The 27,644-nt window shown below is 36.9% G+C and overlaps 2 protein-coding genes across 5 annotated transcripts; one reads left to right on the top strand and one right to left on the bottom strand.

Annotated features, from left to right (window-relative positions):
* Positions 1-4,496: 4,496 nt before the first annotated feature.
* arl14ep (ADP-ribosylation factor-like 14 effector protein) lies at positions 4,497-9,267 on the bottom strand. Its single transcript, XM_008405654.2, has 5 exons — positions 9,081-9,267; positions 7,709-7,904; positions 7,499-7,624; positions 6,700-6,740; positions 4,497-4,925 (listed from the first exon to the last, which is right to left on the bottom strand). The coding sequence occupies exons 1-5, from the start codon at positions 9,149-9,151 to the stop codon at positions 4,697-4,699; spliced, it is 663 nt and encodes a 220-aa protein (XP_008403876.1). The 5' UTR covers positions 9,152-9,267; the 3' UTR covers positions 4,497-4,696.
* A 1,083-nt stretch (positions 9,268-10,350) lies between these two features.
* nr1h3 (nuclear receptor subfamily 1, group H, member 3) lies at positions 10,351-26,756 on the top strand. Of its 4 annotated transcripts, none has more exons than XM_008405656.2 (11): positions 10,351-10,480; positions 13,912-14,127; positions 18,388-18,470; positions 18,850-19,092; positions 22,751-23,017; positions 23,133-23,338; positions 23,434-23,613; positions 23,808-23,907; positions 24,045-24,158; positions 24,371-24,465; positions 25,622-26,756. In XM_008405656.2, exons 3-11 carry the CDS (start codon positions 18,428-18,430, stop codon positions 25,766-25,768), a joined length of 1,395 nt encoding a protein of 464 aa, XP_008403878.1. In that variant the 5' UTR covers positions 10,351-10,480; positions 13,912-14,127; positions 18,388-18,427; the 3' UTR covers positions 25,769-26,756. The 4 variants fall into 4 exon arrangements, with proteins under 4 accessions (XP_008403878.1, XP_008403880.1, XP_008403879.1 ...); XM_008405658.2 differs by having other exon boundaries at positions 10,352-10,480; positions 13,955-14,122; XM_008405657.2 differs by having other exon boundaries at positions 10,352-10,480; positions 13,922-14,122.
* The last annotated feature ends 888 nt before the right edge of the window (positions 26,757-27,644 follow it).

The following is a 27,644-nucleotide window of genomic DNA, read 5'->3' as shown; positions in this document are numbered from 1 at the left end:
TTGCAAGGGGATGGTATCTGTCACAGCACAACACAGAGATACACAAACAATTACACTCACACACTCCATAGGGAAATTTAGAGAGACCAGCTGACCTAACATGAATATTTTTAACCTGAGAGAGGGAGCTGGATTACATGCAGAAAGACTAAATAAAATTCTGTACAACTCATCTCTAACAGTAGTCACATAATTAGCAGCACCTGAAAATGGAAAGAGTAGGTTACAACCGTAAGCTAAGACATGAGTGTCTACCAAAACTCAAACTGTGATCAATGAGGGGATTATTCAGTAAAGCAGCCGATAGGTGACTCTCGTGAAATCTCAAAGATTTCAGATATGGCAGGGAATCTGTTGGTACCACAACTTTTAGACTCACCCTCTGATAGTATTAAGGATTTTTAGAAGAGATTCCCATTTGAAGTTTGCCTGAAACCACGTGGGAACACAGCCACATGAGGGAGATGACTATCTGATCAAATGAATTCTAAACTGAGGGTTTTGCATATGTACAAAACACTTTGTGTGATGCAGATTTGTTTTTGGACATGTTAGTGAATGCAGCATCCCCACAGAGAAACACGGTGGAAGTAGTATTATGCTGAGGAGTTTCTTTTCCTCACAAAACTGGTTACAGTTGGAATCTGGATGAAGGTGCCTACAAGGTAACACAAAAGAAAACCTGAAAAATTTAGCTTCCAACAAACAAAAAAACGCCATACATGCAGCTAGATTTATGATGTATCAGCGTGTCAAATTGATATTCATCAATAGAAAAAAAATGAGAGTAAGTTTTTCCTTCTCTTTAAATATTATGATAAACTCTAACATAAAAAGCTTCACACCACAGGTACATGAAAAAGATGTGGAACTGCTATAAAAATCAATTATTTATTTTTTTTACATCTTTCTACTTTTCTCTGCAGTCTTTGGAGCTAAATTTTAATGTAGCAAGAAAAAGACATTCAGTATTCTGTTTTCTACTCTGATGTGCACTCTCTTCTACCTGTGATCACTTTTGAATGTCAGCAGATGAAGGGTGAGTTGTGGGTCCTGATTGAAATGCCAATCAACGAGCAGGGAATTCAGGGACTTGTGGTTTTAGTGGTTGATGTCCTGTTTACCAGATCTACCGGACCATTGACTTGATCATGCAGCGGAAATTGTAAATTTGACATCTGCAGTTTAAATCAAACCATAAAAGTATGTCAACTGAAAATTGATTGTACAGCCTGAATATTTACATTCATAAACGCTCAATTTGATGGGGCTCAAGCTATTTCAGTCTGTTGATGTTGAAAACTGACAGAAATATCCCCCAAACAAACCTCTGTTTGTATTTCCATAAAAACGTGATTCTACAAAGAAAATCATCATATATTTAAATCGAGGACAAAATTCAGATTCTTTCTTCGTAAAAACACAAAACAAAAAAACTTTTTGTTTTTATTTTGTTTTTGCATGGAAGTGGACTCCAAGTCAAGACAAAATTGTTGGAAAGTTAGAAAGTTTGCAATTTGTTGTGTTGAGTTGGAAAGCACAAGGAGGTGAGACTATAGGCAGAAAGCCTGAAGTAAAAAGCTGACCAAAGCAAAAGAGAGATTCAGCAGGTATAGATATTGACTGTTTCCCACAAGGAATTGTGGTAGGGACTATTTTGCCCAGTGTTAGTGTAACATCAACAGTTTCTCCATCAATGCAAACAGCCTGAAGGCAGCAAAAAATAAATGCTAAATAAATATAAAAAAAGAAGTCAGAGCACAGAGATTAGGAGAATGTAAAGCTCCATAATTTCTAAATATTTGTCCATCCAGGTACTATCCACCGCATCCAGCTTCAGTTAAACTGAATGAACTGATCCAAAGCCCTGGAGGTTAACTTAGAAATCAATCTCTGTTTCTGTAATTAGGCAAAAAAAAAAAAATCTTGCTTCTAAATCAATGCCAAACTACTGTATAATGAGTTGTTGTTCTGCCAGAGGCACAAAAGTAAATTTCAAGCCAATCTGATGTCCCAGTGAAGAGATAAGCAGCTGACAAACCAACAAGCATCAGCACTGGCATCCAGATGAATCCCAGGGTTTCTGCCAATTGCTGAAAGGACAAATACAAAAGGATCAACGGTATTAGGAATGAGGTTTACATTTTCTCTCATTCTGTAGCGTTTCCAACATTTCTAATGTTCCTGAATTATTTTTGATTTAATATGAAATCAGAAACTAAAATAAAAATAATTATTAATATACCATAAAAAACTGTGAGTAAGTGATTGTTCTATTGTGAACACACAGAAGGACCTTTTACCTGTTTATCTTCTCTCACATCTCCAGCTGAGAGCGAGTTTTAGCTGACAAGCTGATGTGTGCTCTGGTTGTTAGTGTCTTGTTATAGCCGATTTGTATTATGCCCAGCAGATCCCCGGAGGTTTATGTTATTATGCTTAAATAGATGTTTTATCAAGTTTTATACACGGGTCAGTCGCTGTGTCGTCTCTGCTAGAGGGGAGTAATTAACTCAGATTTGCAGTCAGGGTGTGATGAAGGCTCCCTAAAAGTTTCCACAAACTTAGAACAGCTGTTTTTTTTAATTATTATTATTATTCTTTAAGAACATAGATGCCGTTAGTTCAGATCTCTAAAAGTAAAATAGATGTCTATGAGACAAAAAAAAAACCCTATAAGTATTCCTTTTGTAAAGTATTCTCCTTTGAAGTCAGTTAGTGTGAGTAAATTATGTTGACGTTTTACTCTCTGACGCACACCGTCATCCTTAGAAGGCAGATCTTAGGATGTACAGTAACAACCAACAACGCTACAAAATTTCCCAAAGCAAACATCATGTGCCAAGCTAAAGAAATCAGAGAACAAATGAGACACAAAGACATAGGCATACCAGTCGGCACACCATGTCTGAATAACAAAAAAAAAAAGAAATAGAGAGAGCAGGGGCATAAGCTTTCAATTCTGGACTGAAAGCCAGTCAAAATGTCTGTGATGTAAAGGACACAAGTTTGTGTCTTTAAATCCACCAAGAAAATTCTAAATTGTGCTCCTAAATTAATTAAAGTAAGAGGTCATGATATTTCCTATATATTTCATCTGGCTCAAAAGGCCACAATCCGTGCAATAGGCAAATATCTTACTTGAACTGTATCCCACAAACTCAATCTGATATATTTTTATGTAAAGGGTCACACATTACAGCAGTTCACTGGCAGATTTATAGAGGTCAACAGATGTTATGACAACACATGCCATATTTAACAAGCTATTTGAGTCCATGTGACACCCCTAAAGTAATGTTACCAAAGTGTGGAAGGACATAACCTCAAGGACCCCATCACATTCAGGATGCTATAATTTAAAGGTTGTAACAGCTCTGTTTCAGAAATAAAACTATTTTTTCTTCATATTACTTAATAATATAAACATCAAACTGAATCTTTATATAAACACTTAATATACTTAATATATAAATGTTTGTATAGGAGGCGGGAAGTTTACTCAGTATGGAGCAAAGCTTCTGTTGCTGTGATGAATGACTTGTTTACATCGACTCGCCCTCAGCACTTATAAATATTAATATGCTTCATTTATTTGTAGCCTCTGTATGATGAGCTATAAAATGGACTTGGTGCAGGTAATAAAAGGCAACAATGAATAGAACTGCAGCACTGTTCTGTTATTTTATGGAAAGCTGACTGCACACATTCGCCCCCCTCCCCACATACTCTCCCCAACTACTTCTATTTTATTTACAAGGTATTTAAAAAGAAATATTTCCACTTCAGTTTTACTTCCAGGCTCAGCAGGACGGTGAATTTCAGAGCTGGTTATCCATTTTCTTTCAGAAATGTCACGAGGTGATGCCCCCCAGGGCTCCATGACACTTCACCTGCAGCTGATGCTCAAGGGCAGCAGAATGCGTATAAATGAAAAATGATACTCGTAGGAGTGCTGCAGCTCTGAAACTGCTGTGTCATACCGGTCCCTAGCTGCCTTGGGTCAGTGAGAAGGGAAATGAAAAGCAATAATTGTTTTTATGTGTAGAAAACTTTGGTTAAAAAGCAGCTTAAAGAAAAAACAAGCATATTGTGAATGTTCTGTTAAGCAGATTACTAATATGTGCAACATGGACATCACTGTGGCTATGAATGAATTAAAGGGTTCCTTCACATTTTTTTATGTGAAAAAAACAATCCAAACCTTTTTTTTTTAACTTTTGAGTTCTTTTAAATGAAACTTTTAAAGTCTGAATACAAAGTAAATAACAAAAATAAAAGTACCTTTTGAATTTCAATTTCCAAAAAATCTGTAAAAAAAAAGTTCTCTGTTCAGGCATTTAGCAAATAGAAATAATTTTGGAAACTCTAAAAAGATCTAAAACAAAATAAGTTTAGTTTGACTTAGCTTCAAACAGTGAGAAAATCATTTCAAGTCAATAGATGCGGGGTAGATGGAGATGGTGATCAAAAACAATAACAGTGAAAACATCACAAAAAGAACAAAGAAAAGGTTTATTAACACATGTTGGCATAATTAGAAAACACCTTTAAATAACAGCTACATTGTCTTTCTTCATGCAAAGTAAAATGTTTCAACAGGCCGAAGTTCACTGGAAATAATGAGGATATATTGATAGAGTTTTTTTTAAAAACAAAAAGCAAAAAAAAAAAAAAAAAAGGGCATCAATGATAGCTAAGTTGCAAATTTGTTCCGGATGATTTCTCCACCTTCCACTTCCACCTGCTCGTAGAGCCACTTTCGGTCACAGCGGCACTCCACACCGCACTTTCTGGAGCAACACTCGGGGCAGGGGTAGAAGCAGCCCATGCAGTCCACGTCCAGGCAGTCGCACATGTCTTTGCCGTTGGACAGCAGCCGGCCCTTGCTGTCGTACACTCTGCTTTTGGCTGCGACGTTCTGCCTGCATGACGGAGAGTTAAAGGTGACGTGATGTGATTTGTTCCCTCGGATGCAAAACAATCTGATTTCATTTTCCTGAAGCCTCTTCCTCCCGCCCCTTCAGTGGCTTTCTATAATTACTTTCTCACTTGTTTTATATCGCACATTATGACTGTGTGAATTTATCACAACCAGATATAAACCATCCCTTCGTATGTCTCCATTAACACGGCCATCGTCTAACACGGAGTGGCAATGTCGGCTAATATAAAGAAGTCAGTGAAGAGAGTTAAAAACCTGGGGACAGTTTTGTCTTTCACTTCATTATGAAACAAGGATCAAATTCGGATTTCACTAATCTAATTAAACAAACCACGGCCAAAAGGAAAGTCCAAGCTTGTGAGAAACGATAGCACGAGTTTTTCATTAATCCATTTCTGCTGTACTGGAAAAAGTGCCAGTTCTATATCAACTTGCCAATTACAGGAAAGAATACAAAATATTCAATAACCTCAAAAATCTGTTCCCAGCAGCTATTCAGAGTTTCAATCAGTTAAATCAAGAAATTATGTAAAGGGGAATAATTTCCACATAAATCTAATGCTTAAGGCACATTTTGACAAAGCGATTTGGAATATTAACCTAATTTCCCAGAACCTTTCATTTAAACCCTGTCAGTCAGTTGTTTGTGTTTCCACCGTCTGGTCTGAAACGGGTCCATGTATTTAAATGATGCCGGCTGACAGTGAGCAGCTGCTCCTCTTAAAGGAAGGGCTTTTCTGCTGTGAGCATCAGCAATCTTGGGGGACCGATTACCACACACCTTAACAGCAGAGTCTGGTATGAGATTAAAACCGTGAATCACACAAATACAGCAATAATACCAGAATGTTTTATGACAATGATGGTGCACAAGCAATGCGAAACCACTCCAAACTTAGTGGAAATGTGCAGCTGGAAGGGATTTTGAAAAATCTGACAGTGGGTGTATGTGGAGGAGATAGAAAAGCAGCTCCAATTGCAAACTTAAAAAAGTTATGATTTTCAGCAGAACAATTATCACCAGCAACTACACTTTATGACTTATGCAGTCAGTCAAAATCTTTGAGAAATGTATAATTGTAGCAAACTTTATATGAATATTTTCCTGCTCTTGAAGCATAGCAAGATATATGAGCAGGATCACATCTCTGAGTTCTAAAGCCGTGACATTTCTTTGTGTATTTTTTACAGCAGTTATAACCTGAGAAAGAAATAAAATTCCTTCTAGCTCAGAGGATAATTGAAATAATCTACATATCCTCATGAATTAAAACCTACATGGTGTGTGCCAAGAGACCAGCACACCCAAACACACAGCAGCAAAAGATTATGCAGACTCTCTCAAACCTAAAATAGGTTAACGATGTACAACCTTGAAGGGTTAAAATTATTTTCATTTGATAAGACATTATAATATAATAGATTTGGACCCATAAAAAGAAGCCTGATGACAGCGTTAGTACAGAGCTTTCATCTCAGCAGCTGTTAAGGCTATATAACCATCTCTGCTCCCAACAAACTCAATAAGTGTTTACATCCCTGCTGGTATATGTACAGTTTCAATAATGTCCAGCAGAACTGTAAGAGCAGTTTCTAGCTCTCTGGATGTAGAAAACCAGATCGTTTTCTGCTGTTCTGTTTGGATTAAGTAATGCTTTTAGCTCTGGACCTGATCTAGAACTGGACCAGCTTTTGTTCACAAACCCTTAAAGTGCAGATGTGCAAAGAAAAAAGAAAAAGTAAAACAGCCTCACCTGTCAGAAAGCTGTTTTCCTCCACGGCTTCCGCGTCCTCCCTGCAACATTTTGCATCCCATAATACATTCTTTGGGTGATCTCAGTTAGAAATTTATGATTGACATAATTAAAACTACCTTGCTTGCAGTAATTAAAATCATTAAAGAGGAAAAGAACATTACCTACAATTGAAACCAGATATTTACACACACTGAAGAGACGCATAACTTCTTCCGTTTTTAGGCCAACAGAGATTAACAAAATTATTTCCGGTGGGTAAATGTCAGAAAACTGATGGAGATTTTTTTTTTATTTCTTTCGTCAAAATCAAAAGTTTACATAAACTAATATTAATATGGCCTAATACAATTTGACAAAGTCCATTTAATAATGCTATGGCTTTTCTAAGGTTTTTGACAGGTTAGTTTACAAGATGTAGGTTCAACTGAGACACGTGTGTAGATGTATTTTAAAGCAACAACTCAAAAATGCTGGTGTGCATTATTGGCAGAATATGTCTTGTTGAAGTCTGACTTAAGGCATGCAGTTTAAAAGACAATTTCATCAAATGTGAAGAAAATTTAAGCTAACTTCTAAATTTTAAGAAACTAACACATTCTAAAAGATTATCTCATTTTTCACACATTCAGCAAATAGAAATAATTTTAAAAAAATCCTGTTTTAACTGACTTAAAACAGGAAAAGTTGATTCGTATTTAATGTCAGACAGTTAGAATAGAAAGGCTATGTGTCTTTATATGCAGCACATCTAAATATCCAGTTACAAATGTATAAATCAACACCAAAAGAAACTCACCCTCATTCCTCCTCTTTTTTCTCTGCGCATGACTGTCTCTCTCATTCTGTCTCTGTCTGCCAGCGTCCCCATCTGATTTGACACATTTGTTTCTTTTGGTATTACTCCTCTTTTACGAAGTTCAATCTGTAAAATGTGCAGAGTTATTTATTCACTTCATGTGGAGAATGCAATTTTTCAACAGAAAAACAAGAGGAAACGTGCTCCCACCTTTGAACTCTCCTGTCCTGGGGCGAATATGGTGGGCACTGCGTCCTCCCTCAGGAACTGCTTTCCGTTGTAGTCCCTGAAGCAGTCTGTCCTGAAGTGCTCAGAACAGAGGCAAGTGTTGGGGGTCGGGATGAAGCTTTTCATCCCCAGGCTCTGGACCCATTTGGTGGCAAGTTGAGGTTTGCTAAGAGGGAATCTGACAAACAGAGAAGAAGGGACATGGAAGGATTTCAACTTTTTCACAAATTGACAATACGTTTCGTGACAGACATGTCTCACTTTGACACCGCTGATCTACACCGTCACCACACTGGCTGGGCTCCATTTGATGATGTTAAATTTGACTGTATATCATTATTACAGCATGCGATAGAACTATCCATGTCTAGATATGACTCTGACTATATCGTATGATAATACTATGTAGAACAGGGTTGTTCAAGTCAAGGCATAGAGAGCTACTACCCTGCAGCATCTAGATGGATCCCCTCTCCAACACAACTCAATCATTGTTAATCAGAGGCCTGGTAACAAGCATTCATTAGATTCAACTGATTTTGCTTAAACTATATAATACTGTGCAAAAGTTATGGAAGGAGTAAATAATACATTCTTAGAAATTGATCAGATGGAATTCACCTCATGTTTTTAATACTGCAATGCCTGAAAAGTCAACGACTCCCACTAATGTGTTTGTTTACAAAATCTATAAAGAAAATGTAGTGCTATAAATAATTTTCCACAGAAAATAAGTCTGTTTCAACCACGTGATAATTAAATTACTATTACTATAACTATTTTAAAAAGCAACTTACTGTTGAGAATGGAACTGGATTTGTCTATCACAAAAATAGTGTATATCCTCCTGACTACCAGTAGTTCATTTTTGTCCTCTGTAGAGGACATTTCTAAACTTGAATATCTCCCACCCCCTGCATTCTACTGAATTAATTCCTTTTGGTATCTGGAGAGGATATTTAGGGCTTTTCTATTATACCACATGTGAAGGAGTGGGACTTTTGTACGTACCTTTTTCTAATTCATAAAAATGGCATTTATCAGTAATAACATTTTTGGGGGGGGAAGAGAAAGTAAGTGCATAAAACATTTTATTACCTTACAAAGACTGGGATAAAAAAAATGGCGATTGGACAATATTGTTTTTCCTGGTAGTCAGGAGGATATAACTAGAGCGATTGCATTCTCCTTAAAAAAATGAATCTTCGTTCAAAGTTGCACTTTATAAAAGCGTTTAAAACGAAAATACAAGGTTTGTTTTTGTCTACAATCACAATTAAATCTGACGTGTAATAGCTTTCTGCAGGACTAAACAAAATACCGTCCAATTTCTTGTTAAAAGTGTTATACCTACCTGTAAAATCTTATCTCCGACCCCTTAACAAACTTATTATTGCACCCCGGTGCAGCACAAATTACAGGCATGATGGAGTTTTTTTTAAGAAACTATGCAGGAATGCAGACATATACTAAAAACGTGCACAACATAAACAACAGTTGTAAGATTGCTGCCTTCCGTGTTCCTTCTTTTATGATCACACTTCCTGTTTGGTCTTGAAGTCGTGTGCTCTCTAGTGGCCGTTTGTGGAGTTACACCAATTTTTCCATCTACTTCGGTTTATGAACTTGTTATTAATTCCCATTAAGGCTGATTACAGTATATGTTTGATTTAAGCTGATTTATGTCACCTCACAGAAGTTCAGTAAGATCAATAGAAAAGGTTTTGACATTCCCCTGGATTTTCTTTTTCTCGATTCTCATCTAGTCCTTGGTAAATTTACTAGTGTCTTGTTTCAGTGTCAGATAATACTGGGTGTATTGATTTGAATATCAATACTGTCAATACCAGAGCACAGGCATCAGATCAGTGTTACTGGGAAGAGATCAATATTTTTGGTTGCACATTCTCTTCCATATACAGCAAATTATTACAATTTTCTCACATAGTTCATGCCAGGGCATATATAGGAAATAAATACCAAATATCAAATGCCAAATATTTCAATTTGAGAGCTGGATTTTATATCTTTGTAATGTTTACAAATATTAATATGGCTGAACATAAGATTTGTGTGTATCTATAGGTGTGCTATAGTCAACACTAGTTCACACAAACTCAGTAAGTTGGTACATTCCTTCAGACATTTTTATTTCTCGTTAATAGGCTGTTGCTGTTTTCTATGGATTAATATCGATGTTTAAATAGTTCTACTCAGTTGCATGTTTCTTTTGATCTTTTTGATCTGAGTATGGTATTTTCATTTTTGTTTTTAATAAATGTACAGAATTATTTTTCCTATGTTGTAAATTTGACCCATGTGTTCAGTCTAGTTTCTTTTCTATCCCATCCTCCTGTTTTTCTTTTTAACATACCTTATGCATTCTTCCATGCATAAGGTATGCACAAGTGTGTACTTGCTACACTTGAATTTTTTCATAGTGGAACAGTCATAGTTTCTATTCTATTCTATTCTATTCTATTCTATTCTATTCTATTCTATTCTATTCTATTCTATTCTATTCTATAGATCATAACGGAATATCAAGTGTCTGTTTTTTTGTATCTGCCTGCAAGTCAAAACACAGGGTAGCAAACACCCACGTGCCTAGGGGCGTCTTAGTCACATGATGTACTACGCTGGCTAACGAGTTAGCTTGGCTTGTCAAAGCCGTAGTCAGGAATCACGTACAGGACTGAATCTCCTAACTTATTGAACAGACAACCCGTCACAGAGCCGTGAACCCCCTGGAAGGTAAAGAGTTGGTTGTTTTATGTCTTTCCTGAGTTTGTTAGTGAGATTTGGGGACTGAAATTAGCTCCGGTTGCTAAGTTCAACTTGTTTTTGTCGTTACGTTCATGATGTTGGCCTTGCTGTGTGGGTTGACCATTAAGCTAATCTCCCATAAACAACCCCATTCTTGTTATTGCAGTGTTTTATGTAAATTGTCAAAATCTAGACTACTTGGCTCGCCAAAGTTTTGACGTAAAGCAGCAGTAATCCCCTTTACGCTAGTTTCACAAAACAAGTTGTGTGTCAAGAGTACTAACTTAGCTAATGTTAGCAGCGAATGTGTGGTCAGAAAAATAAAACAAGTTCCAGCTCTGTCAATATAAATCTCCAGACATGTGAGTTATCTGTTCATAGTTAGTTGACATGAAATTCTATAGCACTACTTCAGTTTGACAAATGCCAACTAGGTTATAAAGTATTTCACTTATGCTCATTGTGGTCGTTTCAGTTCTGTATGAATATGATTGGGGTTTTAAAAAAAAGAGCCTAAATGTCAGTGTACTACCCACATATTCAGACATGTGAAAGTTTGGAGTTTCTTGGTTAAAAAACAAACAAAACTCCTAAAGAGGAAACGGCGTTTCAGAGTCGATAACGTGGGTGGCATGTATTAGAATATGTTTTCTCTCTGAAATTAAGGTGGATAAATAACAAATGAAGCGTTATGAAGACGTGCAAATGCAGAACTCTTTGACCATTAAGATCCATAGCAAATGTTCCACTGATCTTTCATGTCTGGCATCTAAGGATGCCTTTCTTTGTAATGACTAATGAAAATTCCCATCAAAGCAAGGAAAGTTTTGATGCACAGAAACAGGAGATCTACACCAGATTTCATTCTCACTATTAGTAGGTATACTGCATGACAAAAGTAACTACTTTACAAGAAAGAGCAATAAATAACTTTTAAATGATACTGGGATCTTGTAAAATATATAGCAGTGTTGTGCTGTATGAACAGGGAAGCACCTCTCTGTAGCATTTAAGTCATTTGTTCAGATCTGATCATGTCTGCAAGTTATGGTTCTGTCAGAAGTTTAGAAGTAACTGTTATCCCTGAAACGGATTCAGTGGACAAATCATGGTTGTGGTTTTAAAACATGTAGAGAAATGCATCCTGACTATGGAGGTGGTGCTTTACACATTTGTGCCTTTTAAGTTACATATTTTTTGTTTCTAGTTTTATTGTTTACGGTATTTTTGAGAGAAAGCGCTTAATAGTTTGTGAAAGGATGATGATTTTTATAAATATATATTTAAGAGGGTAAGTAGCATTTAAAAATTTATATTAGACTTTTATAAGATGGAAATTTTTACTATTGGAATTTCTGTGTTTTCCGTCTGAATATTTTGGAAAACCATGGCAATGCCTCAGAAGATCAGTGCTGAAATGCTTCAAAACAGACACTGTAAGACTGTCGGCTGACTACAAACAATGTTTACAAGTTGTGACAGTTGCTTTAAATAACGGTATTACCATATGTAATGCCAGTACATTGTGCCCTTACTTGCTCAAATATTAATGACTTGGATAGTTTTTTTGATTCAGTAAGAGAAATTACAACTAGGTTTCAAATCTACCAATTCCTATTACTTGAGGCTTTGCTTGTCTTATCTTGATAAGCCCTTTTTCTCGATAACCATCCAGATAATGTCTGGTTCACCTGTTCATGCGGCATGATTTCCATCTTTTTATCATGTCCACCGCTACGGTGACCTAACATAATTCTCTGCTCAGCCCCACCCAGTGTTAATCTTGCCAATAGGTCAGAAGGAGTAAAAAACATTAGGGTGGATCTGCAAGCAGTAAATGAATCACTTCTTCTTCTACTAGGGCGTGCATGAGAACCCCAATTCTATGTGGCGCCAGTGATTCCTGAAAATCAGCGGCGCCTTCGTTTCCCACCAGTTTGTTGCTGAACATGGGAATCCCATTTTGCTTTTCGAGTGAGAGTTGGTACGCTTTGAGGAAGCCACATTTCCCTCCCAGTTGTGCTGACTGCTCCTGTATACCAGTGCCCTGCGTATTTTCTCTGGGGCTATTTATGAAAGGTTTGCTGACAGGGGATTTACAGACACTCAAAGTCAATTTTACAAATGACTTTGAGTGTCATTAGGTTAAAAATCGAAATCTTTATAATCTAAACTCTACGTTTTCCGCTCAACCAAAGTATTGGGGTCATTTGGATAAAAGAAGCGGAGAATACTTTGTGTTGCTTACCCATTTTAAGATTAAAGTCAATATAAATAGGGGGGAAAATTTAAATGGTGAGAAAAAAAGATGAAATAGTATAAAGTGAAATCAAAAGAACACTGTGGCCAGGACTTAAGAATAAGATTTATTAACAAAAAACATTTTTTTCAGCTTACAAACATCCTGTGGACACGTACTCTCAAAACACACCAAACCTGCTCTGAAAGAGCACAGCAGTGTCAACATACCACCATTTGTGACTTTAATCACAAAAATTCTTCTTTCACCATTTCAGATTTATTCTTGAAATGAAATTTCAACCATATTTCCTACATTTCATTTTTATCCTGGAAAATAACCTCCACCAAAAGAAGGTAAAATGTTTTCTCATTTCCAGCGACCCTAATACTGTGTTTCATTTGGATTTTGGTTTTGAAAATGAATACAATCGGTCACCTAAATTGTGACGGTAACATATTTGATATTTGGCTGTAAATAACTGGTGGAACTGTTTATTACAGGGCAGGTTGGTGTCTGTCTGCCCAGGAGTCTGGAAAGATAAGAGCTTCAAAATAAATGCTATTCCACAGTTTTGGTTTGATTTGTGATCAGTAATTAATGTTTAAATGGACTAAATCAGATTTTCCTTATGTAAATGAATGTATGGTGCAATAAGGTTGGCCAGGAAGACATTATTGATATTTGCTGGTAATTTTATTTCCAACCATCTGTGGCAAAATGGAACATGGGCAAAGGTGAGTGACCGATAAGATGTTGAGGACATTGGACTTTACCAGTCAGATCAGGGTGTGGATAACAGGAGACATTATGCAATGAAGAGGTGGTTTACTACTGCAGAAAGTAAAACCATATCTCCAATTATTACACCTGATGCCTTTTGAACAGATAAGGCCTCCCTTTATCTACTTTCTATTGAGAAAATTCAAAGTCTGATATATGATTTTAGATGTTGCTAGCTTTCTTTAATTATGAAAAAGCTAATATTTGGGGGTAAAGCGTTAGGACAACTGGTAAAGTCTACGTACAGTAAATACAATAAGCTGCTTCAGGAGAAAATAAGCAAAGCACCTCAGTGCATTTTAATATTCAAGAGTCAATGACCTACAGTAACCCCTGGTGTTCCCTTTTTCACCCTTTCTCCTCCCTCCCGCTCCGTTTTCCCTCCCGTCTCCCGTAGGGCATTGTAGAAAGCCACTTCTTTCCTACTCGCTCTCCTCCAGATATCAAGTCATTAAAACCTCGGCACAATAAGTCAGTGGGCTTTGGGCGTCCCATAAGGCCCACCAGGGAAAGCCGGTCCTCCATCAGCGCAGAGGAATCGACAGACTCAAGCTGTGGACTGGCATGGACGAGATGGATAGGCAGTAATTGGGACATCCACTTCAGAGGTAAGGTCAGTCTCACCTGACACATGCTCACTGTTGCAAATATATTTGAGCCTAATGATGCTCTTTAGCAGAGTTGTATTTTTTAAGTTGTTTTGTTTAGTGAAAAAGTTTCTGTTTCAAATTTAAGAGAAAATCTGCTTACAGTGTACTAACACAAACAAAAGCAAACATTTGGTCAGCATTTGTAAATGCCAATATTATAAAGTTCATATCGTCTTCCTTATAATAACAAACATGCTTGTTTGTTATATAACGAAAGATTTTCTTCTTAGTCTGTGGAGAATGGAGAGATGAATTACTCCCATCATCAGCTCTGCAGCCTTTCCACTAATTCAGTTTTTATTCATCACTTCTCTTCTTTGTCAAAAGAAATGAACACGTGTATGGGATTAATTTAGTCCAAACTTTTACCACGTGGGACAAAAATGGTAGGCCAAAATTAAAAAAAACATAAAATAAAAAAAAGAACATGTTTTCCTTTTTTACCTGTTCAACAATAAACCAAGCATGTAATAATTTAACAAAAAGCAATGAGAATTTTTTTACTTTGCTGCAGGAAAGAGAAGTGTCGAGGCAAATCTTAAAGAGTTTTGCACATTTGATTTATTAAAAGAAAGGCTTTCAGTTTGCAAATTCTTTTGACCTCAGATATGAAAAAAAAAACAAAAAACTAGAAAAAGATTTAGTCTGTTACCAGCAATAAAAACAAGATTTGGTTCTCACTCTTTTTGATAATACCTCTACATTCTGCCTGGTTTTATAAATTATTTAAAAACTAATTTCTTTGCTCCAAAGTTTGCATTTGAGTGAAAGTCACTCAAATGACTTTCACTCAAATGAAAGTCATTTGACTTTGAAAGTCATTTAGATGGACGCAGTACTTTCTATTGTGAAATTAAAGAGAATGATAAAGCCTTGTTGTTTTGACTTTATTTACATTGAAAATAAAAAGTCTCTAAATTTGTATCATTCTTGAATTTCTGTCAGTGGACACACACCATCTGTCCATGGGCTGCAAATGGTCCCTGGACCACACTTTGAACAACGCTGCTCTTTAATTGGGAATGCACATTTTATTAACAGAATACGGTCAGATTAGATTATGTTTGAGCTTCAGATTAAAGTCTGGTAATGAGGTTTCTTTTAGATCTGACCCGCTCATTCAGAAATGCATTCTGCAGCGTTTTGGATACAGATAGACACATCAAAGTACATGATGTTGTTAATCATTCCATAGAATAAAAATGTATGGAGTTCTGAGTTGTGATAGATTTAATGAACTGAGGGAGCAGCTATTGATATTTTTTAGTATTTGACCTGCTGATGACCAATCAGCACTAATCAAGGGAAAATTGGCCACTTCTAATTTCTGCTAAAATTATTACTGCATCTATACTTTATATCCATGGCATAGATTCACTTGGACATTTTATGCATGTCCCTCTGTGTCGCCCCTGTAGCATTAAGGAGGTGAATATTATTTTTAAATCTGGCAAATGACAGAAATCCAGTTTATGAGGCTCAGAGCTCTGACTCAGCTCGTGGTTTGGGTTGCTGTTGTGGCTTCTGACCGTATTAATTTTTTTTTAGCAGATTATGTAAACCAAGAACTAAAACAGTAACAAAATCCATTCCATTGTGAATATTTACAGGGCTTAACCATACTGCATTCTATCAATAGCTGAAGCCGTTTGATCAAGCCACAGAATGAAAGTCAACAACAACCAACTACTGCTTATGTTGTAGCACTTTTATTGAAAAATCATTTAAATCCAACACAGGTTTTCAAGACCTCAACTTTAGTTAGGCAGACGTACTAAACGGATTATAAGATAACCATACACGAATTTATCTTGTTTTGCATTTCTTCACCTATCAAAATTAATAGTAAAATGCATTTTGTTTAAGCTTTTTCTGTCCTGCAGGCTGGTTAAGAATAGCCTCAGTTTATGCTGGTGTGTGTGCTGAATCAGTTTCCTGAAATATACCCTCTCCCTCCCAGCAGCACATGACAGACTTTCATTTCTGCTTTTGCATCCAATTGGGTTTTTTACACACTTTGATATTAGGAGTGTCCGACTACAATTAAAGTCTTCCATTTCAAGTCTTTCTAAGAACCACACATTGCTGCTTAAGATGCCCAGTCATCTCATTCTCTGGACCGCATCCCTTTTTTGAGTGAGAATACAATTTTTGTTTATTTACATCTATCCGTCTTATCACAGTTATGTTGAAATTCGAAAGTTTTGTGTGCATTTGACCATGTCTTTGTTAGGAATCTTGCATATTTTGTCATCTTGTTGACTGTTAAAAGATTTTCGAAGCTTTAAGTTCATCAGGATTCAAACTCTGCCTGTCATGTCTGCGAACAAGCATAGATCTCTGTCCAACCTTACTTCAGTTTTTCTTTTCCTTTTATTTTTTTTTGGAAATGTAGTGGTACATCTCATAAAATTAGAATACAAAAAGTTTCAAGATTCTTTGGCAATCCTATAATGGATTAGAATATAACATACTTTATTTATCCTCAAAAGGAAATTGCTTATTTGTTGACAATAAGCAATTACTGTCAACAAATAACTAACCATATAATTATGGTTAGTTATGGTAATAACTAACCATAATTATATATATATATATATATATATATGTGTGTGTGTGTGTGTGTGTTGTATATATTCATTACATATAATGAAATATTTCAAGCCTTTTTTTCTTTTAATTTTGATGATTATGCTAACAGAAAATAAAAAACAAAAATTCACTGACTCAGAAAATTTTAATATTGCTAAATATTGTTCAATGCAATCAACAGTACATGCAAAAGGAGCTCCTTTTGCACAAATCACTACTTCAGCGCAGTGTAGCATGCACTGAAGAACAGCTGTATTTCCCTGTTGCTGGTGCACCTTTTAATACCACACATTTTCCTTCCACTCAACTTTCTTTGCACATATTTGGATATAGCACCCTGTAAACGCATAGCTTTTTCAACAGTGACCTTTTGTGGCTTTCCCTCCTTATACCAGTGGCTGTCCAGTCAGCAGTCTTCTCCATGATTGTGCAGCCTACTGACCCAGACTGAGACTCAGGAAACTCTTACAGATGCTTTGCTTAATTAGCTGACTAGGGTCAGTCATGACTCCATTATTTTCTAAACTTAAACTTTTTCAAATATTCAAAATCTCTGAAATATTGAATTTTGATTTTTTTTTAATTATCTGTAAAAATGGAGAAAGACAAGAAATAAAAGGTCTGAAATATTTCGCTCTGAATACTGACTCCATTTCATGAGATTCGCTTTCTAAATTGTCAAACATTGAAGTTTTGCGTGATAATTTGTGTTTTTAGCTACCTGTAGATTGCAGCATATGTATCTGTTTAGCCCCCTCCACTCTGTTACCTGAAATAAAATTAATTGTGTCCACCTACTTCCAGGAATCACCAAATTAGTTTAGCAATTATAAATTTGTGATGGCTCTGACTAAACATGTGAGAGATTTGCAGGGCAACTAGACATATTACCTCCTACCAAATAATTATTCCAAGCAGTTCCTTATAATTACAAACTGTTACAATTGTGATTTGATAGATTTTGGACAATTTAGTAAACCAGTTACCATAAAACATGCTACTAAGCTCTTGGTCCTGTCAAACTTGTCAAAGAGATTTTGGTCTTAATCGGTCCTTATTTGATTAATTAAGTGAAAACAAAGGCTTTATACGTTGCAGCTTTTGAACAAAATCTGCTGGAGGGTGCCAAAGGCTTAAAAATGACTTGTGAATCTAAACCTGCTGCCAGAGCTTCAGTGAAATTATAACGATTAATGCATGTCTGTGTGTTTATAGGTCAAACAAAACCAAGACCTTAATCCACACTGACAAGAATTTAAAAATGTCTTCTAATTCTAGTTTGAGTTATTTTACATAGAAGAATGGGCAAAAAATTAAGTTTATAAACAATCTTTTAGAAAAATTTATTAAAAAAGATGTGTAAAGAGACTTGATTGGGATTATTATTATGTTGCACAGATTAACAAAGACCGTTAATTTGTACAACAGGTTTCACATATTCTTTAAAAAAAAAACAAAAGAAAAATAAAAAAAAACTTTGGAAACCACTTCACAGTTACACAGATGGCCAAAGCAAACATTAAAGTTTGTAGGTGTGACAAACCTTTCAAAGGTTTGTCACAAGTGGTGTTTATTCTTCTGCAAGGCAAACTCTGCTGCTTTAACTCGGCGTGGTTATTTTTACTCCACAGGTACACGTTGATTTCGTAATGACAAGCTGCTGTGCAGAAGATGTCCACGCTGTCTGTGACTGATATCCCAGATGTTGGTCATGGTAAGAGGAAGAGATTATTTCTTAAATCTGAGCGATTAGGCAGGATTATTTCTTCTTAAATGTGCCAATGTCACTCTTCCAGTTAAAATAAATGTATCTTTTCTCCCACATTAAAAAAAATAAGACTAATTCTGCAAGATAAAAGTCATAGAACGCATAAGCTGCATTTTTTATTTCCAAGCTTCTTCTAAAGGAGTGACTGTTTTTAAATTGTAATAACCATAAAGTCGCTGCTGATTCTGTTAATTCCCTATCATATTGTTTACATTTCTCCGTTCTCTAAGAATTGTTTGTTTTGGACACCTGTTAAAACAGATAAGATAAGAGGAAGCCGAACAATGAGTCTTTGAGTCCAGCGAGTTTGTTTCTCTTTTGTCAGATGAGAGTAAGGTGTTTGACGGGGCCTCTGAGCTGCAGCTGGACTGCTTGGCTGAGGAGAGCGGAGGAAACGCCACAATGAAGCCCGACGGCCTGCTGTCACTGACCGACCTCTCCCAGCCAGATGACTTCCCAGTCGCCTCCCACAATGGCCCGTTGCTCGCCGACATGAGCAGCACTCTGCCGGTGGAGCCAAGTGACATCAAACTGGATCCGTGTGCAGGTGACGCGTCTGGTAGCGTAGGTAAGCAGAGCAATAAAAGTTTCCTTGTTTTTATTTTGAGTTTGCTTTTAATAAATGGATTAAATCCAGGACCTTACAGTCAGCTGTTTCTATGGAACTAATTTTGCTCAACAATAACTTGTCCCACAAGTTATTGCAATAAGTGATAATGTTGTTTTCAAATCATTTTAAAGTAGTCTAATGGTAAGGGCATAATAATGCAAAAAATGAAAGATTAATAAGCTTTAAATTCTAACCAAGAGTTAACACTGGAACTAAATATTCAAATACCTAAAATAAATAAACAAAACATCTGAAACTACAAATAAAATGAATCATGAAGTCTCTGTAAAAAGAATAAAAAGGGCTAGCTGAAACCAATGCACCAGGCAAAAACTTTTGCCATCAAGGTTTTGGTAGAAAAAGAGAAAAACAATAAATCATTCAAATGAAAATGATTGAGTTTGTTTTAATTTATCTTGTGATGAATTGATTTATTGCTTATTGTGCACGTGTATTGTTGTTTTTAGTGGAGCCTCGATTAGTTATTGCAGTGTTTATAATACACCTGCCCAGGTCCAGTTCTCCCTAAATAATTAGATTTATTTAGGGGTTTTTCTTGTTTCCAAACCTCTCATAATCCCAATCAAGTCTCTTAATTTTGCAAAGTGGTTCTGGAACATTAGGCTTGCTTGTTATGATCCGTCTTCTGCTGCTTGGTGTCCCGACTTCTCTGTGGATTGTTATTCACACATGCTCTACACAGCAGGAGGAGTCTCTGCAGGACGTTCAGCAGGCCGGCCTGAGTTGAGCACGAAGGAGACGGGACACGATGCTTGAACTATGTTGTAGCGAGTTCTCTGTTTTTGTTTTTAGCAATATGTGGGTGGTGGCACAGATAACCTTGTTGTGCCTGCAATGTTCTTGGGGGGAAAAAAAGGATCGTCTTAAGATACATTACAAAGGAGATGAAAGTAAACAGATTTGTTTTCCCTTTGTTTTGTAAGAATTTCACAAGGCAGAACTGAAGCACTTTTTAAATGATCTTAACTGTCCTCCTTTTCTTCTTGGAGATTTCCAATCCCCTCATTTTAGATCATGTCAGTGGTACAAAAGTACCAATAGATTCAGTATATAATTAGATACACTAACTCAAAAGTTCTAAACATTCCTCCACTGGCAGAATTAATCATTAAATCAATTTGGTGCTTTCTTAGATCTCTTTCTATATTTCTGCTGGAAAAATCTAAGACTTGCAGAATTGCAGGGTTATCATACAGACCTGAAACATTTAGAGAAGTATGCAATTAGCATTTACCTTTTTCATGGCTGAATACGTATGGGGAAAATTGAATGAAGTGTAGGTAATGTTTGCTTTCCCAGACATTTTTCTTTTGTTCTTTCAAGGACAAAACTCTTAAAATGCTTTATAAATCAGTGGATTTTAAATCTTTTTTTAAATAACACTTCATATTTGACTTGCTACATCACAACTTAATTTTTAAATGTTGTTCATTAAACTGACTGAAAGGCTGGTCATTAAGCAACATATCAATTATGGACTGTTTTATAACGGGGCCCGTGGTTCCCAATTTAAGCCTGTTTAAAATGCTAAACAAAGCCTAAAAGCTTTTTTTTTTTTAATCGAGAAGTTTCCAGTGTTCACAAAACAGACCCTTAGCATTTATCGCTCAGCTCACACTTTTATATACAATTCCTTATGTATTGGCTTTAAAATGGAGTAGAGTTTGTTTAGTGCGAAACCCCAAAAAAACGCAATAAAATACGCTCATAATATGGTGATGTGACATAATACAGTAAGCTGTGGTTTTACTCAGCAGCTTGTCTCTTTCAACCCCGCTAGATCGTTTCAGTCCCAGCTGAAACTCTGCATATTAAGTCTAGGAGGTCAGGGGATGAGCTTTTTGTTTATGTTAAGTTTAAAGCAAAGGAAGTGGCAGCAGTTTGATTATGACTCCTCTCTAAGATCGATTTGTGTGCTTAATAAACTGAACCACACATGCATTTAGGTGCACATGTGCAGCGGTTGTCTATCTCTTGCCTTTTGAGAGGAAATATCTCGACTCTAACACTGTGATTGTATAATCTTACTTTAGATAAGAGCACATTGATTACAACACAGAGAGCTGCACCCATATGCAGTTATGATGCAAAAATGTTACTGCTGCAAGTGAAGATATTTGCAGCATTGCAGGTACTGTAGACATGTTGCAACTCCCTGATTACATCTGGATGATCACAGCAGCAGATGCTTTAGAACAGGGGTCCCCAAACTTTTTCCTGTGAGGGCCACATAACTTTTCCCTTCTCTGGTGGGGGGCCGGAGTCAGTTTGTAACAGAAAAAGTGTGACAATTGCAGGAGCGCCTAAATGTAAAAATGTATTGTTTTCCAGAAAGCACAATCAAATAACATTCTCTGGGTTCTTCACAGAACAAAGTCAGGAAATAAATAATAACACTATTAATGAAATAAATAATAACCAAATAACCCTCTCTGGGTTCTTCACAGAAAAAATCCAGGAAGGATTATAGTCCGTGTTTTCAGAACTATAAGCCACAACCCCAAATTTAAAAAAAAATTTTAAACCAGTAAACATACACATATAAGCCGCAGATATCTCTGCCGCTCCAAGGTTTTCAACAACAATGCAGCAGAAGGGGGCAGACACCCAAAATTTGAGTAATAACAGGTCAATTGAATATCACATTTATTAGGGTTGAAAAAGAAAAAGTTGCCAAGTTTAGATTTAACTGAATTAATTACGGCAGTTTCCGAACGGTAACTGTAACAGTAAAAGTGCTGATCCTTCATGTCTGCTACTAGCATGTGCTAAATAAAAATGGGCGCCTCCTTCTTCTTCAGATCTCAACGGCAGCTTGCATCCATTGTTGTTGCACTACTGGATCCTATTATCTATACCTCAAATTCTCATAATGACCCCAGTATTTAAAAAAACGAAAAATCTTCTTTTTTCCCTCAATGCTATTTAACTGATCAACAACATTCTCAAATTTCAATTCCCTATTAAAACCTAATTCCGTTTTAAGGGGCGCTTTCTTCTTTTATTTCCAATTTTGACTTCCAATGATTCACTTCCTGCTAAAGAGCCCCCTGGTGGTTGAAGAAAAATCCACATATAAGCAGCTTATAGTCCGAAAAATACAGTATATGAATAAAAATCTGAATGCTCTCTGGTATTGTTCAGAGATCCGGATCCGGCCCGCGGGCTGTAGTTTGGAGACCACTGCTTTAGAAGATCTTTACAGTTTTTAAAGCAAAGAGTTTGGTTAGGCCCCAACACTTCTGATGTTTTTTACTCTAATGTAGATCCATTCACTGCAACTGAAAAATATCATCCACCATATTCAGTTTGCATACTGCTCATAATGCTGCTATGTGCTGCTCCTCTGCACCAAATCCTTCAACTTTCCATCTATAAGAATATGTTCTCAAACAAACTTGCTCCCCCCAAACTGCATTTATAGAGTAACTATAATCTAGGAAATAATCTGCAAATTTATCCACAAAAATCTGTGATCATGTGGCATTCCTTAGATGTCATACTTTACAGTTTAGGGTTTAATCTTTGTGAAAATATTTAATTTCCAATAAGCCTCGCTTCATAAATCGAATATGCTTTTTGTATTCTTGTGTAGATGGGCAGCCGGTGAAGAGAAAAAAGGGTCCTGCTCCGAAGATGCTGGGCAACGAGGTGTGCAGCGTCTGTGGCGACAAGGCTTCCGGTTTCCACTACAACGTGTTGAGCTGCGAGGGCTGCAAGGGATTCTTCCGCCGCAGTGTCATCAAAAGCGCCCAGTACTCCTGCAAGAACAACGGCCGCTGTGAAATGGACATGTACATGCGCCGCAAGTGCCAGCAGTGCCGTCTGCGCAAGTGTCGGGAGGCGGGCATGCTGGAGCAGTGTGAGTGTCTTCACGCTAAATGAACTCAATATTTTTATATCTACTGTAAATAAAATTGCGTCTTTGACTCTGAGATTGAGCTTTTGTGCCAACCAGCATCCTCTGTGACCCACAGGCGTGCTCTCTGAGGAACAAATCCGGTTAAAAAAGCTGAAAAAGCAGCAGGAGGAGGAAACGGCACGCACGTCCACAGTGGTCACACCGACCCCTCTGCTGGAAGCAGCCACGCTCGACCCACAGCAGCAGGAGATGATTGAGAAGCTGGTGGCCATGCAGAAACAATGCAACAAGAGGTCTTTCCTTGACCGACCAAAAGTTACGGTAAATAGACGACATGTAGCCCAACAAATGGTCTTCAAATGCTGTTGCTGTTTGATTGGCATGGATCTCACCAGACTGCTTGTGAATATTCCCAGCCTTGGCCCCAGAGTCAAGACTTACAAAACCGAGAGGTGCGACAGCAGCGGTTCGCCCACTTTACAGAGCTCGCAATAATGTCCGTTCAGGAGATTGTGGATTTTGCAAAGCAGCTTCCTGGTTTCCTGGAGCTGACAAGAGAAGACCAGATCGCTCTACTAAAAACCTCCACCATTGAGGTTTGTTTTGAGTTCCCATCATTCAAAGCTGCTTTGACTCAACAATTCTGAAGTTAAAATGGTTCAAGCACATTTTTCAAGATTCAGCATCTTTTTGCCTATTTTTTTGTAAATGAATGTTGGAAGCAGTTGAGTTTGTGCCAAAAACTGACTCTGCATCATCAGTGTGTCACTCAGGTGTTTGACCTCCACAGATTATGCTATTAGAGACGTCCCGACGATACAATCCAGCCATTGAAAGCATTACTTTTCTGAAGGATTTCAGCTATAATAAGGATGATTTTGCCAAAGCAGGTACTCTTATTTAGTCAGTGAAAGAAATCATGTTATGTACCGTTTTCCATAAAAATCTTGAAGCATTTTCCCATTAAACCCAGTTTTTTCCTCTTTTTACCCATCTCCTCCTTTTCTCTCTCGTTTCATTCCCCCAGGGCTTCAGTTTGAGTTCATTAACCCCATATTCGAGTTTTCAAAAGGAATGAACGACCTGCACCTCGATGAGGCCGAATACGCTCTGCTCATTGCTATCAACATCTTTTCTGCAGGTCAGAATGAATAAACTGCACAGCTTGCTGTTCATCATCATTATATAGGGCTCAGAGTGAGCCAAATGCTTATAATCCCTCAAAGATGAAATGGTTCATTTCATCTTGCAGACTGTGCATTTAGAGTAACATTTATCATATCTTAACAAAATTAAAAATTCTTTAGTGACAGATTTAAGTTGCCTGTGTATGCTTTGCTTTAATTTGTGTAGATCGGCCAAATGTGCAGGATCACGATCTTGTTGAGAGGCTGCAGCAGCCCTATGTGGACGCTCTGCGCTCTTACATCATGATAAAGAGACCAAATGTAAGTTCCCGCCACATTATGTAACCTCTGCTCTTATGACCGAGAGTGTGTCAGCACAACAGACACATTAGGTCATAACTGAGGTCATATTATACTGCTGATATTAACGGTGAAGGGTTGAATTTAGGAGCAGTTGTCTGCTATAAAAGGTTATGTGGACTTTAAATTTAAGGCATTTCGTTACTTTAAGGGCTTCAATTTGATGATTTGTTGAGGAAATTGTTCCCCTAAATATGGAGGGTTTGTCAATATCCTCTCACAATAATCTCTCTACTTTTAAGAAAGTGAGAGCCTTAAGTCAAAAAATCTAAACGTTTACCGTCTTTAGAGGTGTGCTTCATAATTTTTTGATTTTAGTAAGAACATAGTTGGGATGTTTTTATTTTTAAGTATCTGAAATGTTAATTATGCTCAATTGTGTAGTTGTTGAATTTGTTTTAAAAAAAAGTGTTTAAGAAATAAACCAAGCAGCCAAAAGTTGCTTAAGAGTGTGTCTCATACAGAACACCAAACTCTGGAATCAGTTCATGACACATTCAGCGCCCAGCAAGAAACTGCAAATTCATAAGGTTTGATTTTGCTACAACGTTGTTGAGTGACTGCTTGTGACTAAAATCCTAGTGCAGAAAACTGGAAGTCCTGTAGCAATCAGGTAGATGATTTCATTTTTGACCCAGTTGTGACGGGCATTGTTATTTTGATATGAATGTGCCTGATCTCTGCCAGTGGAACATTTACATAAGGGAGCTGAGTGAAAATTAGCTGCAGTGAATGGAAGCAATTGAGAGTCTCAATTTTCTACACACAATCAGTTCCTGTTTTGCTTGTGAAGGTTTAACTGCAGTACAAAAATGTAGCTGCCCAATTATTATTCCGCGGACAATGTATGTCCCTAACCCTACACTTAGTTCGTTTTACAGCATATCTTTTCACTCAAAAAGGTTATCATAATGCTACACATATACTTGATAGAAGTTAAAGTCTGGACTTTAAACAATCACTTTTCTCCTTTATTCAAACAGTTCTTATAAAATATTGGAGAAAAGAAATCATGTTTTGTTTCTATTAAACATTGTTAGACCTGGTTTACGTCTTTAAAAGATCTCCTTTGCTAACAATGTGCTATGAATTGATATTTTTTCAATGTTTTCTTCAGGATCACCTGATGTTCCCCCGTATGCTGATGAAACTGGTGAGCCTTCGCACATTGAGCAGTGTCCACTCGGAGCAGGTTTTTGCTCTCCGCCTCCAGGACAAAAAGCTTCCCCCGCTGCTGTCTGAAATCTGGGATGTCAATGAGTGACGGCGGTCCAGGTGTCTCACTCCGTGGCTTATGGACCCTGAGAGGGACATGACTTCTGTGAAAAGATCTCCGACTCCTCTCTTCTCTTGTGGTCAGGGACTGGATATTGCCTTGAGATTTTTGTTTTACCCTGAAGGGAGTAGAGTGCTCTAACCCTTTGCTCCCTAAAAGACTGTTAAGCAGCATTGTGTGCAGTGGAGGAAACATGCACACAAACATTTCTTTTTTTTTTTTTCTTCGTTGTAGACGCTCACATAATTGTGGTTAAGTTTAGGCGTTAAGGGTTTTGAGACACTTTTCTTCGATTCAATCTTTGCTGAAAGTTAAAGTCGGTCATTTGCGTGGTTCTGTACCTTTCTTCTACTAATTAAATCAGGAAGCACTGAGCAGGTCTTGGCTGTTACTGTCTTAAAAATTGCAATGTCTCATTAAGAGGAAAAGATGATTTCTGCAACTGTGCAGAGGCAGAGATGCTTTTCTGCATGTATTTTGTCCTGATTCATGTATGACAACAACTAGTTTGCGTTTCCTTCAGAGTAAATTCAGAGGTCTTATGGTTGGACTCATTGCTCAGGTAAAGTAATGTGAAACAGACCTCCGAGAAGTAGAGGCTTCTTTAATTTTAAGTATATAACTTTTTTTTTTCCTTTCTCACTGCAAAAGGGACCTTTTTGGTCATTCATAAATGCCCATTAACGTTTATGAAAGTTGGACATCACATATCTATAAGAATGTACAATCATTACATCTAACGAGATCCTAAATTCCTTCAAGTGGCATCAATACAGTCAATCAATGCATTTAAATTAATGTATTCACAAAGATTAAGGAAGTGTCTTTACTAGACTAGGCTCCAGTCTAATTTTAAAGAATTCCTAAATGGGAATCTGATTGTTATTCAATATTACCTGTATGACATTTTGTTTTGTTTGTGATTTGTATTTTTGTGAAAAAATACCTTTTTTCATGAGAAATACCATGAAAAAATTTATTTTTTAAATTTAAGTTAATACAATTTTGCAACTGCTTTTATTTAACAACACACTGAAAAGGAAAATGTAGTTATAAAGCTAACTTGATCTAAAGGGTCTTATTATATAAGCATTCTTGAACTTGATACCAGCGTCTATGTTGAGAACCTTCAATAAAAAGGCACCAAAATTCAGCAAAGAGCAAAGACATTAGAATGTAAGTTGTAGTGAACTTTATAATTACTGGGATCTGGTTCTTTTGGCTGTTCTCCTTGAATTGCCTGTCAGTGTGAAGTTGAAATCTTGGATAATCAAAAACTTAAGTGTAAAATGTGTGGAGTTTATTTTTTTAGTGTCCTCTTTAGACGGCATAAATGTGAATGATTGAATATTGTGGGTTAATTAGCTCTGGGCTATTTCCCATCTTCAGATGTTTCTAGTTGCGTCGCTAATTTAAAAGCCACTTGAATAGAATCCCAAACCAACCGTCTGTGAACTGATTTATATGGCATGCAAACAAAGCTGGACTGGGTCAGGACAAGCATAAATGTAAAAACTAAGAGTCTGTTTGCCCTGGTATTTTCCTGACCACGTTGGCTCAGACATTTTGCTTTCTTCCTCAAAATGTAACTTTTATTTTTGTCATTTTTACAACATTTTAATTCTTTGAAAATTATGTTTTCAGAAAGAGGTCTATTGTTGAGAGTGCACACAATATTCTTTTGGTTTGAACATTTTGCTTTTGTGTTCCTTTGCAATAGAATTTGTGGGATTTGTTAACTTTTGGGTTTGACGCCTACAGCCAAACACTAATTTCTGTGTAAGGGATCCAGGGTGCCCAAATCAAATATCCAACCCACCGACTGAGGGAAAAAGATGAAACTGAAACTATCATGGTTGAGTGT

This window comes from Poecilia reticulata, linkage group LG3 (assembly GCF_000633615.1).
Source record: "Poecilia reticulata strain Guanapo linkage group LG3, Guppy_female_1.0+MT, whole genome shotgun sequence".
NCBI lineage: Eukaryota > Metazoa > Chordata > Actinopteri > Cyprinodontiformes > Poeciliidae > Poecilia > Poecilia reticulata.
The sequence above is the reverse complement of the archived record's forward strand: the minus strand, read 5'-3'. Positions and strand labels throughout refer to the sequence as shown.